Raw genomic sequence first — 18,679 nt, forward strand, 5'->3', positions numbered from 1 at the left:
AAAGCACAGGCTATCTTTTCTCTAAGGCCCTTAGTAACATCTTAGACTAGGTATGCACATAATGGAGGAGAATATAAGTACTGCATAGGCCAACTGAAATTCTCTAACAGTGTTTTCTCTCTCAGTCCTAGCCTCCATCATATCACCTAATACAGTCTTTATCACTCCATGTCTCAAAATCATACCAAACTAACACCAACCTCAGGGAGGGGGATGGTTTATGTAGCTCTAAACCAAGGCCTACCTCGTGGGGCTTCATTTCCCATTTCATGATTAGTCATTTCTCAGGACAAAGGACAATTGGAATTTTTCCCTTTCCACAGAGGTCTGATCTGCTTCTGTGGTCCAAACAAGATAATCTCACAGCAGTTCTCCATCTGTAGATACCATAAATTCTGCATCAATCAATCTTAAGTACTAATGAGTGCAGACACCAACAGCAATTCATATCAGTTGCAGCTGTGCCAAGAGCAGCCCAATTTCTTTTCAATCTTGCCTGATCAAGATTGAAAATTTTGGAATCCAGTCTCACCCACTCTTATTTAACTACCCAGTAATCAATATAATGACCCCTGATTTTTTTTCTTTTTTTTTTTTAAGATTTTATTTATTTATCAGAGAGAGAGGGCGAGAGAGCAAGCACAGGCAGACAGAATGGCAGGCAGAGGCAGAGGGAGAAGCAGGCTCCCCGCCCAGCAAGGAGCCCGATGCGGGACTCGATCCCAGGACGCTGGGATCATGACCTGAGCCGAAGGCAGCTGCTTAACCAACTGAGCCACCCAGGCGTCCCCCCTGATTTTTTTTCAAGGACTAAACAGACTCCTTTAAACCAACTATTTCACTTTACTCATCACTATTGCAGAGTGGATGCAATTTCCTACTGAAAGGGTTAAGTGAAATAGCTGAGAAGGAAGTCCCAGGCACTTAGTCCTTTCTGTCCTTGACACTCACAATCTTGCCACCAAAGCCAGCAAAACTGATCTCATTATATCCATTATCCTTGTTTATCTCAGTGATCATAAGAAGTCTAAGACTCACAATGCACCTTTATGTACTTCCCCTTTTATGACCTCCTCCTTCTATCCCTACTCACTGGGTCTTCTGAAACTCACAGTCCAGCACCTACTAAAATCATCATACCTCAACTTTCTCATACTCCAAAGATTCTCCCCTAAGGACACTGCTTCCCCTTCATCTCCTTCAAAGGTTGGCTGATTTTCTCTCTCTCGTCGTTTAGGCCTGGAGGTGGGGCAGATATCCTTACTTCTAATCATTTCTTCACTCTCCTTCAGCAATGTGGATATATTCCTTTCCCTCTTTAATTAGCTCAGAGCTTCTCACCAATTTACTATTCCCATGGCCTCCTTGTCTTCTTCTTTTGTCCTACTTCCTTGGCCAAATTAAGTCTGCTAAATGTAACTCTGCCTACTCTTGATCTTCACCCACAGTTCTGTATAAATGGAGAAAAACAGTTATACCAGCTGATGTCCCTTAACTTCATGAACTGTGGACTTCAAGTGGGTCCTTAAAGCTGCCTGGCAACCCACCTTGCCCTCCCTTGATCTGTTCATTCTTCTGCTCTTCCCAAACCTCCAATACTTCCTCTCTAAACTTCAGTGTCTTTCACTGAGAAACTCTAAACAACTAGCTAAAAATGCCAAAACTTCTCACCATCACATTTAGCCACCTGCCAAAATCAGAATCCACATAATCTACTTTATCACATATTAATAAAAATAAACTTTCTACATACCTGCCTAAATCCAATTCCTCCGGTGTCCTCAGTTGTGCTCTCTTACTTAGTCATGGAACCACTCTGCATCCTTTGCAAGGATGTTCCCCTTGCCTGGAATCCAAGTGGCTATCTCCCTTACTTATTACAAGTGCTTCCTCAAATGTCATCTCTTCAATGAAGTCAACTCTAATCACTCCGTTTAAATGTATAGCCCACTCACTTAGCCTTACATGTAATTTTCCCAATTTCCCCCATCCTGCTTTACTCTTTTTGCATAGCACCTAACACCTTCTAACATAACATGCAATTTACTAATATTTTATGTATTTGGTTTGTTATCTGTCTCCCCCGGCTAAATTTTAAATTCTCCAAGGGCAGGGATTTCTGTCCTGTTCCCCATGTTATCTTAAATGTCTAGAACATCACGAGGCACATAGTAGTTGCTCCAATAAATATTTCTTGAATGAAAGAATGAACTTTCACCACAATATTATGAGAAAGTCACAATTATTCTTCTTTATCACCTGAGGAAACTGCAGCTTGTAATTAATTAAAAGTTATACTACCTGTAATGATGGTACCAAGACTCCAATCCAGGCCTCTCTCCTTAGAGCTCACACTCACTATTCCACATCCAGTGGTATTTGCCCAAGGTAGACAGAGGAGATGGGGGATACCTACGTAAATGATGCAGTAGGGATTTGAGGAAGTGACAGAAATAAATCTTTGCATGCCAAGCTAAACAATTTAGACTACTTTCTATGGCAGAATCTCTGAAGTAAATGGTAGCATGATTAAATTTATATTTTGGAAAGAGAACTCAAACAGCTGTCAGATGGTGCAAAGGAAGCCAAGAAATTCCCAATGGAGAAAAGTAGCACATTTGGGGCTTCATTCAATTCTAAGATTTCCACAGCTAAAAAATGACTTTCTTCCTACTAATTCATTAGCGTGTAGTTCATTTACCCCAGTCCTCACTTAGAAAAAGTCTGACACAGCACAAATCATTATGACATTATACTTTATTAATATATATTAAATATTGATAAACTAAACAAATTAATTACTTTCCATTTGGGTACAGTCATAGTTGTCAGTGGTATTCTGAAGCACCAGGCATGAAAAGAAAAGCAATATTCTTAATCAGGAGACAAATCGTATCACCTGACACATTCAAGTGTCACCTGACATGCCATTAGAGCAGTGGCTCATAATACAGACATGTTCCCAGGTAGGCAGCGACTGGACGGCATCGTTTCATTTATAAGTGCTCATGGTATCAAGTGAAATAAATGCATAACCCACAGGGTCTTACTTAAGTCAGCTGCCTAGTTGGTTCCTGAGATTATGTCTTAAAATCACAGTCTTGCCTAGTTGGTCAGGAAAAAGAAGGGAGGAGGTTGAGTGAAATAGTCACAGGATAAAGGAATTATAAATAATACATATATTAATAGTCATTTTCATTACATAAAAGTTGCTATTATAAATACTATGACTTATGAGTCTAAAAATATATTCTTCATATAAATAATGTAAAATATTAAATATAAATAAATAGATTTAGATTTAAAAATTCAAATATTGCAGACAGGATGACAATTATTTCGATGCTCTGCGGCCGGGAAACACACTGTGACTCCTTTTCCGCTTCCTTAGGTTAGATCTTGGTGAGAGATCATTCATCACTTTGATGAGTTCATTTATCGCTTTGCGCTGGACCTGCAGATCATTCACCTATTGGGGAAGAAAGCAGCAAAATTAATTCCAGACATACAAGCCATCAGGATATTATGCTGTTAATATCATGAAAATAGAATTATTCCTTCAAAACAAATGATTTTCACTGACAATATATTATCTTGATATACAATGGTGGTTTCTTCGCTTATTAAGATGAAAATTATAAATAATTTGCCAGCTATGCTGTAATATGATGGGATACATGATATATCCTCAAACTTACTGCCATGGAATTCTCAAAATTATGTAGTGAAAACAGCCTTAGTGGAGTGAAGTGGAGTGACAAAAAATGTGGGTTTGAATACTGTGTGTATTAACTCTGACTTTAAACCAGTCACTTGACCTCTCCGAACTTCTGTTTTCTCATCTAAACAATGAGGAGATTATTTCAATCATCTCTAGGCTCCCTACCAATTCGATCCACCTTGTACTTTTTTTGTACTTTTGTACTTTTTTTGGTACACTTGTACACTTTTAGTGTGTACTTTTGTACTTTTTTGTACACTTGTACACTTTTAGTGTGTTGCAGAATAACCTGGAGGCCTAATGAAGAACGCAGAGACCCAGATGCATGAAGTCAGAGAAGACCTATGCAGTTGTGTGGTTATTAAGCTCCCCAGGTGATTCTGTTACTCACCAAAGTTTGAGAACCACCAGTATAGGTTCAGCACTTTGTAAACACCAAGTCTAAGACAGATGAATACTATAATTTTTCATTTCCCCCCAATTTGGTCAGTTTCATCATTTCTACAACGGGATTAAAAATAAACACTAAGCATATTCATATGGCAATAAGCAACTACTAGCACAAATTTTTAAAATTAGGGATTACAGAAAATTTCACTGCATCTTTCTATCCAAGCAAATTCAACTGTTTCCTCACTCTAACCTGCAGGGCCTCACCTTTATTAAAATGGGGACCATTTACTTTCATCTTGGCTCTGCCACTGCGTTTCTTTCTAATACTGGAAACACTGTGACCACCTTGCCACACTTCTGAGAATAATTAGATGGATTCTAGGCTTCAGGACTAATTATTAAAAAGTATAACATTCTTAAATACTAGCAACTCAGCCAAAGGAGACAGTGGTTGAGAGCTCATTCAAATTGCCCATTATGAAGCATGAGGCTTGGAGCTTCCAGAAGGATGGGACCCACAGATTTTTTTCGAGGCCCCGTTACAACAGAGTAGGAAAAAGTTTCTACCAGCTGTGTTTTCCAGTGATAAATTTTACTTTCCAGTGTTCCAAGTATCACCAAGAAACCAAGAGACTCATCTAGGACTGAACAGCAAGCAAAGGACAGCCCTGGGTTAGGAACAAGTGCTTTTTCAGTCTCCAGCCTGGGGTCAGAGGGGATCCGCTGACCATTGGAAAACACTATCAGTGGAAAATGGTAATGATCTTAATAATTTTCCGAACCACTTCTGTACCATCTAACATACTCGAGACTAGAGAAATCCTGAAGAACAAGCCTGTATCTGATCTGAGAGGGGTGAGAGACAGGTCAAGGAAGAATGACAGCTGCCACACATCCTGAGAGGACAAGTCATCACAAGACCCTGCCCTTTCTCATTCAAATTTTGTACATCAAAGCCAAAGCCAAACCCAAAAGAATCTAGTGGCCTTTGTCTCCTGATAAAATTTTGGAAACTGTGATTTATCTTTATGCTCCAAAGTTATCTCTCAGCTTCTGAAAGCCATAACTTTAAAGACTCAAGGCAGTTTCATGAGATAAGGCTTGACAAGCTAAGGATCTCTCCAGCTAAGATAGCTAAGTATCCAAAAGCTGATAAAACAATTTCTTCATAAGATATAAATTCTATTTTCTTCTCAAAAAATAAACACTCCCTCTGCTACTTGGGCTGTACATGAGAGGCTGACCAGAGCCTGGCAAGAGAATGTGCTTAGTGCCTTTTCAGAGACCAGAGTTTTTTGCTATCTCATTTTCTTTTTTCTATCCATGGCTTGGTACAGTTTTAGAGCAAAGGAGAACTGAGAAATCACAGTGAACCCAAAAGCCTCTTTTCAGGGTGAGGAAAGTGAGCCCTAGCCAAGCCTGTGAATCATCTGGGGTCACAAGGTTCCTTGGTGACCAACGTAGGAGGAGGACACAAATCCTCTCCATCCACCTCCCCACCCCCGCCCTTTCAATTAAGACCTGCAGTCTCCCAGCCTAAGCAGGACTTCCCATCACACAAACAAGGAGCAATGAGAGAAGTTCTTCTCAGTACTCCCCTTGGCTCCTTCACTACTTCCTCCTCACAGGATTTGTCCATTCACCTGTCTCTGCACAACAGACACAACGCCAGCATTTCCCCGCCAACTCACAAAATTAAATTATTTCCATATTGACTTGGCAAAGTCACCCACAAGCATAAATGCAATTACTAAGGAGGAGTTCTGGCCATGGGTTCACTTCACAATTTTAACAACTATACCCAGTAGCTAATCTACTTTCTGGAAATTCTGTGTTTTGCAAGAGCCTCTGCAATGAAATCAAAGAAAGAATTAAGATCAACTCACGGGAATTCGAATCAGCTTAAGGAAGTCCTCCAGCTTACTGCTGCTGTTATTGAAGAACCTGACAAGCATGTCTTCCTTGATGGTATCCATGCTCCTTTGAATGATCTGGTTATCTTTGAAGTTTTCAAACAGTTTCAAGTAGAAGGAGACAATTTGGCTTTGAATGATTTTTTTGTCACTCTCCTTGGAAGAAAAGAGCACAAAGAAAGGTTGCTATGAATTTATGTCTCAGAAAATAAGCAACAGGGAAAGCAGCAAAATGGAAATACTCAGTTTACCTCTCTCCAGTTCTTCAAAATATCTAAGAAAAGAGGCCCACCATCTGCTACATCTGGATTACTTGCATTCTAAAAAAGAAGAAAGAAAAATGGTTTACAATCCCTAAAAATGTACTTCAGATTTTATTGCTGACAATATCCACTGATTTTCTTTTCAACCGTATTTAGTAAAGCTGGTATGTTGGATATAGCCAAATTTTATCTTCTTATTTTCTAGTATAACCCTTGAATTTCAATATTACAAATGAACTCAACAAGGCCAGTGATACTTCAATTGTCCCAAATAACTATAGTAAGGAAAGGAAAGTATTTTCAAGCCTAGCTAAAAAAGAAAAAAAATTGGCAAAATCATCTCATTATAAAATACTGCCCCCCTAAGGTACTGGTCTCCATAACATCTACTGATGCCCTCCTATACGGTATTACCAGCTTTAAAAGATAATTCCAAGTGTGTGTGTGTGTGTGTGTGTGTGTGTGAAATTGTTTAGATGATGTAAGAATAAAAAAGCTTGAGAATGCTTGAATATAATAGCTCCAATTATAATAGCTACATTTTGGACAAGTCATAAAATATTTAAAATGCAAAAATGATTTTAATTAACCACAAATAACATTTTTAAAAGCTCATAAAACAAAACAAACAAACTAAAATTTTAATATAAGCCAGATTATAACTTCTACAAAATCTCAGCAAGTGACTGAGTTCAAGTATAATCCATAGATAACATAGGGCAGTATAACTTTGAAACCATCACTTGGAGAGAAACACCTATAATTTTTTTAAGCCAATACTTGAAGGACCTCATATTGTTTAATTGATCAATTCAGATTACCATGTTTAATGCTAATCTTTACCTTTTATAGTCACCCCCATAGTATTCTAAGAAGTCAGAAATTAATAGCTAGTCATTGTTTCAATATGCATATTACTTGACATCACAATTGAATTCTCACCACAAAATTATCAACATTGCGCTTTATATCTGTATTATTCCCATCTTTTGGGAGATTAGCAAAAGCCCCTATGTCTCTATAGCACATTGAGCAGAGGGTAAAAGCAGTATCTAGATCATTTAGTTAAAAATATGCATAGTAAACAGTCAAAATAACACCAAGTCTTCTCAAGATGACTATGGCCTAGAGATATCAGCGTATCATAGAGACAACTCCCAGTCAACACTCAGTCATTTCAACACCAGCAAGTGTTATTAAAATATCATACTTACAAAATATTCCTTTAGGTCTTCTATTTCTTTAAAAAACATGGCCTGACAGTAATAGCCAGAAGAACAGAAAATCACGCAAAGCTGAAAAGCTAAGATATAGTTTGTATAATTCATTGTTTCGTAGTTAGGCTGAAGTAGCTGAAATCAGTAGCTCCCAGTTTAAGTTGATCAGGTCTGAAAGACTGAGCTGATCTTTCGTTTCTAATAGCTGACCTACAGACAATCAGAAAACTGTACTGCATCTCCTTCTGCTGCTGGTATTTATACCTAGTTGAAGTCCTCAGGATTACGTATTTTCACAAGTTTTTTTTTAGATGAGATGGTGACAGATAGGCGGAGATGCTAGTTTGTATTAATAACTATGGTTTTGTGGCATTTTGGTGTTGTAGTTAGAGTTTCCTTTCAACTCCTTGGGTCTTTTGACGATGAGGCAGACCCGTTATGCCCACCTGTGCCATTCTTGTGGGATCCTTTGAAAGAACTTTTACTTCACACCATTCATGGATTGGAAACTTTTTTGCATCTCTATCCTTTGCCCTTGTAAATTGTTGAGTTGTTGTCCACAGAGCACATCGATCATTTGTTTGTGGTCAGGAGCAAGTACGAAAGGAAATTCTAGAGGAGCTCAAACTTTTACAAAGGGGGGGTGCCTTTTAAAATTTTTCTTGCAAATGACCAGAAAGCAAGGAAAGAGTGTGGTTAAAAGAACAAAGTGGTAAGGAAGTCCTTCATCAAAGTTGGTTAGTAAAATATCTACCACAACTTTGTATTGCCCTGGACCAATACTGACGAATAGAAATAATAGAAGAAGAACAAGAACAAGAAGAACAAGAAGAACAAGAACAAGAAGAACAAGAACAAGAACAAGAACAAGAACAAGAACAAGAACAAGAACAAGAAGAACAAGAAGAATAAGAATAAGAATAAGAACAAGAACAAGAAGAACAAGAACAAGAACAAGAAGAACAAGAACAAGAAGTAGAGGAAGAAGGAGGAGGAGGAGGAGGAGAAGTACAAGGAGGAAAAGAAGAAGGAGAAAAGGAAGAAGGAGGAGGAGGAAGAGAAGAAGAAGAAAAAGAAGAGGAAGGAGGAGGAGGGGAAGGAGAAGAAGAAGGGGAAGGAGAGGAAGAAGAAGAAGAAAAGTAAAAAGAAATAGATAAAAATAATTTTTAAAATATGTTGTATTTAATCCAATACATCCCCAAATCATTTTAATATGTATCAACACACAAAATTTATTAGTAAGATATTTTACCTTTCTTTGTCATACTAAATCCTAAAAATACAGCATGGATTATATACCTACAGCACATGTCAGTTTGGACTAGTCATATTCCAAATGTTCAATAGCTACATGTGGCTAGAGGCTACCCTACTGAACAGTGTAACTTGGATGGTCAATTGTTCCAATTAACCATTAATAATGGAGAATCTTTTTCTTTTCTTTTTTTATATCTTTTCCTTCCACATACCAAAAACAAAAAACAAAACAAAAAAAAACCCACAGGATTCTTTCTTCTCCTTTCCTCCCTCAATTATTCATTTTTGAAGTAAAACACTCAGGATGGTACCGAAGGTCCTCCACTCTTTGGTTCCAACCCATATTGCACTTGTACCTGTACTCTGTATACATATGGAGTATTGTGTTCTAGATGCAGACTTGAATCCTGGCTCCTTGACTATCTGTCTATGTGATTTTGAGGAAGCATCTTAATTCTTCTAAGACTTAGTTTCCTTACTTTTAAAATGAGACTAATATTAGTATCTCCTTCTAGACTTCAGTTGAAAGTTAAATTACTTGATACACATGAAGTACTAAGAATTTTACCTGGCATGCAGTCAGGCACCCAATAAATTATCTATTGCTGTTTGGGCAGGTTAGATGACTAGTCGTTCCTTAAAAAAACACATCCTGAACCTTTGCTTACACTATTCCTTCGTTTGGCCTTGAGTTTCCTTGCCCCTCATTGGCCACTGGGAATGATACCCACCCATCCAAGCCTTGCCTAAAAATCCATTATTTCCATAAGTTCTCCCCAAATTTCCTTCTTAAAATTAACCTTATATCCTCCATTCAGTCCTAGCACTTGCTTCATACTTTTTTAAGAGCCCTGGCCCCTCATTCTCAGTTACTCAGGTATTCTGTCCCCTGTTAGACCAAGTTTTTTAAAACCAGAAATTGTTGTATTGCTTCTATAACCATCTTTCACTCCCTAAAAGCATTTTAACATGGAGTTGTACCCATAGACAGCTCTGAATAAATGTGGATCTGAATGCTTATTTGAAGATCTACTCTGAGTTCTTATTCCTTAAGTTCTCATCATAATGCTGTCAAACCTAACCTGTAGGAAGCTGGTTTTCAATTAAACAGGATTTATGGTCAATGTTGGAAACATGATGCTATGCCTCTTTAGCCAAATTCTGTTTACTGGGACAATCTCATGTATTATTTTATGTCCAAAAGGCCAGAAAACTCTTTGAGGGAGCTATCTTCCCAAAGAATAAACAAAATCAAAACCTACCTGTGGGACAAAAGTCTCATGTTAAACAAGTGAAAAGTATAGAAATTATAATGCTGGCCACAAAGCTCTATTGTAGCTCTCCTCAGAAAAAATGTACAGCCCAGATAATGTGCTTGCAGCATGACATAGTGGCAAGAAATCCTTCTCAGAACCTTGGAACACTCTGCAGGCACTCACCACCATCTAAGAAACCAATGGCCAAATTTCTAGTTACTGGAAGGAATATTCCCAACTTTCTGAAAAGAAGTAAAGATTGGTCTTGCCCATCCCTTGGTTTATCCACTGAAATATGGTGTTGGGGGTGAGGAGGTAAGAGCAGTGGGGGCCATAATTGGGAATTACATATCATCTGGGTGTTTGTAAATTGGGCATGCCTATTCAAAATTACAGATATATATTAAGCATATGTTTACAATATGGTCAGATGTTTGCAATTGGTAACTACATGACTAAAATCCATCCTCTAATAACTGTATAACATGACCAAGCACAGCACAGAATTATGGAATTAAGGAGATTATCTATGGCCTATTCCCTCACTTTTTAGATGTGTAAATCAAGACTCAGAAAAATAGTGATTAACCGACGGGGGCGGGGGGAGGTCGGGGTACCAGGTGGTGGGTATTATAGAGGGCACGGATTGCATGGAGCACTGGGTGTGGTGAAAAAATAATGATACTGTTATGCTGAAAATAAATAAATGAAAAAAAAATAGTGCTTAAATTCATTCAACTGGATAATGTAAAGCCAAGTATAGAACCAAGATCTTTCCCCTAATCTATCTGTCTTCCAATCAGTCAATATCCATTAATATTGTTGTATATGTCTTCCACTGTGTTAGTTATGTGAATTCAAATAATTATATCCTATTAGGTTTGGTGTCTGGGATTTTTTTTCTGTAGAATTTGTGAGATAATGGTCATTCTTTAATTTCTTAAAAAATAGTAAGACTGTAAATAAAAGTTTTAAAATTCTCAATTATATATCCCATCAGACCCAACTTGACAGACATGAGACTACATGGACAAGAGACACAATCTATCAAGATTCTGTACTTGGAACAGCCTACATTTACTTTAAATGCTCTTTTGTTACCTCTTTAAAATTCCTAATAATTTTTTTAACAAACGAAAGCTCCACTTTCATTTCACACTGGTTTCTGCAAATTTTGTAACCGGTCCTGTATCCTAGGCTAGAATTGAATCGTATTTAATTAGATTTTCATCTTTCAACACATGATTCTTTGGTTCAGAATGTTATCACTACAATAGTATTTCCTTTTGTGATCTTTTCCTGTCTTGTCAACTTTACCAAAGAAGACATTTCTCTCTCTTTTCTGCCTGTAAAACACCTAATGTTACGCATGCAAACTAGAGGTTTCACACCTTGTTGGTTCAGCCAACACTGAGACTGCAGAATAATCTGCCACTAAGATATCCTTTAAAAGTTTTACAAACCCACCAGGAGCCCAAGTGCGACCTTATTACTAAAACAAAGGGGCTGAAAACTTTCTTTTTTCTTTTCAGCTGGACTTTCTTTCTGAAAACTGGCTATGATCATGCATTAGGCGTCAGCAAGATTTTTGATCGTATCTCATACTCTCCTCATTCTTAACTGAGTAGCTAATGGTAAGACAAAATTTACACCTTGGTTACCCTTTTTCCTCTGTGATCAGCAGTCATATCCCTAGCACTCACAACCAAATTATCTCTTCCAGACTTTGGTGTAGATTTCTTCCACTGAGTATGAGTCAATATTGGATCTATGCCCCCACGCTCTTCTGACTCCCGGAACTCCTGACATCACGCAAAGTGAGCCTACGGAAGAATGACATACAGAATGGAAGTCCATGTGGAGTCAGATTTTCCCCGCAATTTGACTCATAAAATCCCGTATGTTAGAGTTTTCTGAATCCCCCTTTTTCTTTCATGCCATCTGGGCAACTTTGAGAGGTGGTTCAAAAAATATAGAAGACACTAATCTAACACAGTCATCGGCTCACAATATTCTCAATTTTAAGTCAGATGGGACTATGCATTGATAACCTAGAGATTAAGGCATGCTTGGAAGGCAGTGTTTTCATTCCACAAGGAATTTTAAAGCACCGAGTAAGTGCCAAGAACTATGATTGGCACAGGGAAATCAGAGAAAGATGGGACAGCTCTGTTATGAAAGTATTTGTTATATCCTAATTTCAATCAATTAGTAAGTCCTTATTAAGCACCTACTACATGCCTATAGTTTTAGGGGTTAAAAGAAGTTAGCAGTGAGACAATCTAACAGGAGCATATGTCATCACATTGGTAACCAGGATTGATTCCTTCACTCTAGATACTGAGTGTGTATCTATATTCTCCTCCTTTTCTCCATGTGTATCTTTCTGGGGGTGGGGGGCTGGTTCATACAGTAGAAGAGAACTGGTTATTGTGCCATGCCTGACATACGCATTGCGTTCCCTACTCCTGTATCTATGGCAGGTATTACTACTCAATCATGGCATCCTTCTTGTGTCGAAGCTTAAATTTAACCTGTGAATCCTCTTCAACACTGAAGTCTATGTAGGTACTGTCAATTCATTGATGTTTCATTATCTATTTTCTTTTGGGATCTAAGATTTACTTGTTGTTATGCTTCTTACCTAGATTTGCTAGATGAATTCTTTCAAATTGCAAAGAAGTAAAAGACCTTATCTCTTACTCTGAGAACATTAGTATTAAAGAAAATCTTTATAGACCATGAAGTAATAAAGATCTTTGGCCTAAAATGGGAATCTCAAGTTCTGGTCCTAGATATGCTACTGATATGATGTGGAATTTTTGCAAAGACTTTACCTGTGCCTTACATGTCAACTCTATTAACTTTGAAAGAAGAGTTGGATCCAATGAACAATGTTTTCTTCCATTCCTAACATTCTATTTTTCTATGACTATGATTTACAAAGAATACCAGACATTCCTAAGAACTAAGGTAAATGAAGTACAAACTCCAACAAACTTGGGATTCAAAGAGAAGTAATTGAATGATGGAAATGTTGAGGAATTTCATCCATGGCTCATGTTCTGAATTTAAGATGACTCTGAAATTTGAATTTGAACTGAGCCTTGAAAAATATATAGAATTTGTAAGGTCAGATAGGAAATAACCCTTCACAGTTTGTAGTTATCCTAAAGCCCATGTACTTCTTTTCCCAATGATCCCATAATGTAAGTTTTCATCCAGGTGGTCCCTAAAAATGACACTAAGCTTTGAAAACATGTGCCTTTTCCCAAGGAGACATACCTTTCTATCTCTCAACACAAAAGCTCCATACAGCACATTTACATTTTCCCTAGGCTATGTGGAGGGGGAATTCTGAATCCATAACCATTCAATAAATAATAAGTATTTTAAACCAGGATTTGGTAAGCCATTATTATTGTGTCCTTACTCCTTGAATCAATTCATGAAGTACCTGAAATAAATTTTCATCTATATGTTTTCAAATGGAAAGTTTTTCATGCTTATAAAATTAAGGGGATCTTTTAAATAAAAAAACAGATAGTCCAGAAGAGCACAAAAAAGAAAAATATCATCTATGATTTTACTACCCATAAGTAAATACTGTTAGGATTTTGTGCAGATTCTTTCATATTTTTCCTACGTACTTATCACAGTGTCTGGTACAAAATTATTCCTCAGTAAACTAATGTGGATTAATGAAATATAAGGAAAAATAATGTAGTTTAAGCCCAAAAACTCTAGAATGAGACTGTTGGGTTCAATCATGACTTTGCTCCTCACTCTCTTTTAAGAGAGTTATTTAATTTCTCTGTGCTTCAGTTTCCACATATATAAAAAGGTGATATAAATTGTAGCTGTCTCAAAGGATTTCATGAGTATAAATTGGGTTAATATGCATAATAATGCAATACCTGACCTATAGTAAGAGCTGGATAAATGTTGGTCAACCTTACCTGCATCTTCGAATAGCCAGATCTAGTCTTCTTCCTGACACATGGGACACTTCACAGCCTCTTGAAATTAAGTGGGATCTTGTGACTTTTCCTGGCCAGTCTATTTTAAGTCTATGTGTGTTATTCCTGGGACAAAGGTTGAGCCCCTGAGAAGACTTCTAGCTCTCTCTTCCCTTGCTACAGTGGTGGTGGAAATCATATATTTTATGGAGATGAAACATAGAAGATCAAATACATAGGTTACTTCTACTTTCTTTCAGAATGTCAACAACAACAACAACAATAATGGAATAAAAAGTCTATAAATCCTCAGAGACAGAAAGAACAAGACACCATCAGATAAGAAAGGTTAATAAAGTTATAAAAGATGGATAGAAGTTGAACATGTGATAACTGACTTCAACTTTAGATTTCTCCGACTGTGATAAATAACTGAGCAGACGAATTAAACAAGATGAAAATTGGATCACACTGTAAAAGTGCAGAAGATTCAAGAATTGGCTTGTGGTTTATCAACAATCTTTGCAACAGGAAGTTCAGGGTAGGATTGAAAACAGGACAACTGGTTGAAATATATGTAAGATGTAGTTAGATCCCTTCCAGCCCACTAAGTCAAGCCACCACCCCTGAGACGCCTTGTTTTAAAACTGAACATTAGCTTTCCAGAAAGGTCCTGGATATCTAGCAGAGCTAAGAAAGAATTGTCTTGATAAGATTAAGATTTAATTGAAAGCTATTATACTGAACAGTAAGACAGTTACAATTCCAAAATGCTTACTGTCAAGTTTAAAACTGCCAGGCAAGTAACTAAAAGATTTGTCTTCAAGAAAACTGGTAAGCCCAAAGGAAAAGACAAACTGACAGTTAGGGTTTCACCTAATGAAATATGACAGTTTCAAGCATCACCTGCTAGGATGCTTGTAAGTCAGGACGCTATATCTATTTCAAATAAGGTACCCATTCCAATAATTGGGACCTTATTATTAAATACAAAAACACAAATGACCATAAAGCACTTCAGAAAATGCTATAGGGTGAAGACAATTTTCAAAAAAACAAATAGAAAAAAATAATAATTCAGAGGAGAAAGAGACAAAGTAGAGTTCTAAAAAAATGAAGAGAAAAAAAATTAAGAGAAGATTCATGAAACAAGGACATTTATAGACTGATAACCTCTTAGAACTTAAAAGTATAATAACAGAAGCCTAAAAAGCAATAGAAGGGTTATGAAATAAAGTTGAAGAATTCTTCTAGAAAGAGCAAAATGACTGAGAACTGGAAAAATACAAAGAAAGCTATAAAAACTAAAGAGTTGATTCAGGAAGCTCAACACCTAAGTAATAGAAGCTCCAGAAAGAGATGGGAAAACATAAAATGAAGAAAATTATCAAAGGCATTATTTTAAATTTTTTTCCATAACTAAAAAACATTAACTTCCAAAATGAAAAGCCTAATGAATTCCCAGCAAAGTGAGTAAAAACAGACTCCACTATTAAATTTCAGAGTGGATTCAGAAAAGATCCTCAAAGTTCAAGGAGGGGGATTGGGGGAAAAAGAGATCACATATAAAGGAATACATATAAGGAACACATCATATATAAAGAAATAGAATGTCATCTAACTTCCCAATAGAAATTCTGGAAGCTAGAGGTTGTTGGAGCAATACCTTCAAATATCTGATTAAATCTGATAAGTAATGCCCAGACTAGAATTTCATACTCAGCCAAACTATCAATCAACAGTTACATTCTTTTACTCAATTAAGATTTCATAGCTTTATTTCCCATGTACCCTTTCTCATGAAGGATTTTGAGAAATTTTAGGAAGTGTTTAACCAAAATGAAAAGTCAATCAAGGAAGAAGACCTGGGATCTAAGAAACAGAGAATCCAACACAGGAAAGAAGCTTGAAGATTTTCCAGAAAGTTATGAAGGTAGTCCCAGGAAGTCAGTTGTGCAACAGGCCTAAAGAGCAACCAGCACTGTTTGGAACCAAATGAGGAGAACCAGAGGATGTCTCCAAGAAAAAAGTAATTAAGGGGCACCTGGGTTGCTCAGTCAGTTAAGAATCTGCCTTTGGCTCAGGTCATGATCCTGGGGTCATGGGATCCAGTCCTGATTAAGGCTCCCTGTCTGTTTCTCCCTCTGGCATTCCTGCAGCTTGTGCTCTCTCACTCAATCTCTCATTCTCTTTCTCAAATAAATAAATAAATAAAAATTCTTTAAAAAAGGAATATGTGTTTGTCTATACTACAGAGAGATTTCATCCCTGCCAGAGATTGGGGCTGGGAGATTGTGAATTAGTAAGGGGCATGTGGAAATCTGAGAAAACCAACCAAATAGCTGTGAACTCCAGGAAAAACAAATATTGTACAAGAAATAAATGCAAAAACATACAACAAATATTGTGAACAATATTTACCTAGTCATAATAATGCAAACTTTAGGGGCGCCTGGGTGGCTCAGTGGGTTAAAACCCCTGCCTTCAGCTCAGGTCATGATCCTGGGATCCTAGGATTGAGCCCCGCATCAGGCTCTCTGCTCGGCGGGAAGACTGCTTCCTCCTCTCTCTCTCCCTCTGCCTGCCTCTCTGCCTAATTGTGATCTCTGCCTGTCAAATAAATAAATAAGTAAATAAAATGCAAACTTAACTCAAAGAAAATGTAAAATAGCTATAAAGGAAAGATAGGAGAGCAGGGATACTAAATATATGCATATACATTAAAATAAGTCAATCACAAATAGAATCTTTAATAAAAATAAGTCAATCATAATTTTCTATAGAAGGAAGTACATTGATGCTATCTAAAATGGGAAAAATGCAATATGAGAAATGTTTAGTGATATAATAAAAATTGAGCTAAGAACTGAAGTTAAATGGACTGAAACTGATTGTCTCAGAGAAGTGTGTTTCAGAAATGGAAATGCATGGATCAGAGAGCTTCTAGTATAATAAGCTTTGTTATAAACTTTGTAAGTATTTGCTAAGTTTTAGAGTCCCCAAGACCAGTCTCATTTCGGACACCAACTGCAAGTTCAGACAACCCTCAGTTTCAACAGTTTTTTAAAACGACTCACAGAGCACAGAAAAAGCATCATATTCACAGTTTATTATGGAAAAGGTTATGGTTTCTTCAGAGGGAAGAGGCACATAGGGCAGGGTCCAGGAAAGTTCCATGTTCAGAGCTTCATTTATCCTCTCCCAGTGCAGTTATCAGTGCCAACTTTTCCTAGTAATGACATGTGGCAGTATGCATGGAGTTTTGTCAACCAGGAAAGGCACTCAAGCCTTAGTGTCACCACATATATTGGGGATTTTATAGACAGAGTTGAGTATCTGCATGACTGACCTTCCATCACGGCCCTTCCAGAGACCAATCTGATACCCTGTGGCCCAAGGCCCCCAACATAAATGGCATTGTTGGCATAGACTATTTGACATAGCCCAAAGCCCCAGGTAAACAATGATACTCATCAAACAAGTCTTAGAGCTTACCACCCAGCAGCTGAGGACAAAGGCCATCTCTCTCTTTGGACAAGGTTAATTCATTACTGGGTAATACTATTTTTTTTCTTTTTATACAGTTTGTTCTGCTATAACATTAATATCATTTATAATGTGTATATTATAGTATAATCATATATAAATGTATAATATATATGATTACCTCCTACCCAATTGGTAAGTAAAAAAACAATGTTAATAAAATGTGGAATTCACTTTGGTTCCTCTTGGATTCTTCCCATTTTAAGGGAAAAGACAATAAAGTATAACTTCTCTCACCATTACAAGAAAGCTTTTGTGATATTTGAAGACCTTAAGAAAAAAGTCAGAAAGTCAAAAAGCATTTTACATTAGGGCAGGTGGTGATTGGTTTCATGGGTTCAAGAATTATTAACTTTCTACTCTCTGGGAAGCAGTTAGTACAGATGAAGAAACTGAAAAGATGTTTCCTCCTGTTTACAAATAATAGGCAAATTAAAATCGCTGCACCCAGATAGGTTTTTACTTGGAAAAAAAATGCTTTCTATCAAAGGCAAATGTCCTCAGGTCCTACATTTCAAAAGAAGAAGCTGAAGCAAGATTTTAAGGCTACAAAGGATTGATACACTGTGATGATAGGTGGAAACTTCTCTAGAGATTTAACAATCTTTGTGTTTTGATGAGAATTCTTGTTGTTTTTGTTAATGCTCTGATTGTGAAGCTGGGGTGGTATTAAATAGATTGTCCCAAACCTACTTGTTCCCCAAAACCCTGTTATTCTTAGAGAGTTTGCAGAACATGAAGTTTTCAAAACATGATGTGTTAAGACAGCAATGCCTCTGCCTGAGGGTTTTGAAGGGGCGGGGGTGGGAGGTTGGGGGAACCAGGTGGTGGGTATTAGGGAGGGCACGGATTGCATGGAGCACTGGGTATGATGCAAAAACAATGAATACTGTTACGCTGAAAAGAAATAAAAAATTAAAATTAAAAAAAAAAAAGACAGCAATGCCTCTACATGAATTACTTTGATAAAAGTAGAAATTATTATTATTATTTTTAATTTATTTGACAGAGAGAGGGAACAGTGGGAGAAGGAACACAAGCAAGGGGAGTGGGAATGGAAGAAGCAGGCTTCCGGTCAAGCAAGGAGCAGGACCTGGGACTCGACTCCAGGACCCTAGGAACATGACCTAAGCTGAAGGCAGATGCTTAACAAA

The 18,679-nt window shown here is 37.3% G+C and overlaps 1 protein-coding gene across 1 annotated transcript; it reads right to left on the minus strand.

Annotated features, from left to right (window-relative positions):
- Window positions 1-2,739: 2,739 nt before the first annotated feature.
- On the minus strand, window positions 2,740-7,720 carry IFNG (interferon gamma). Its single transcript, XM_059186261.1, has 4 exons — window positions 7,505-7,720; window positions 6,279-6,347; window positions 6,001-6,183; window positions 2,740-3,469 (listed from the first exon to the last, which is right to left on the minus strand). The coding sequence occupies exons 1-4, from the start codon at window positions 7,616-7,618 to the stop codon at window positions 3,335-3,337; spliced, it is 501 nt and encodes a 166-aa protein (XP_059042244.1). The 5' UTR covers window positions 7,619-7,720; the 3' UTR covers window positions 2,740-3,334.
- Between the last annotated feature and the right edge of the window lie 10,959 nt (window positions 7,721-18,679).

The sequence above is a fragment of the Mustela lutreola genome, chromosome 8, assembly GCF_030435805.1.
Source record: "Mustela lutreola isolate mMusLut2 chromosome 8, mMusLut2.pri, whole genome shotgun sequence".
In the NCBI taxonomy this organism is placed as follows: Eukaryota; Metazoa; Chordata; class Mammalia; order Carnivora; family Mustelidae; genus Mustela; species Mustela lutreola.

Coding starts and splice junctions, on each gene's coding strand:
- IFNG (XM_059186261.1), bottom strand. CDS start 7,618: ATGAATTATACAAACTATATCTTAGCTTTTCAGCTTTGCGTGATTTTC. Junction 6,348..7,504: donor AAGACCTAAAGGAATATTTT/GTAAGTATGATA, acceptor CTTCTTTTTTAG/AATGCAAGTAATCCAGATGT. Junction 6,184..6,278: donor TTTTGAAGAACTGGAGAGAG/GTAAACTGAGTA, acceptor TTTTCTTCCAAG/GAGAGTGACAAAAAAATCAT.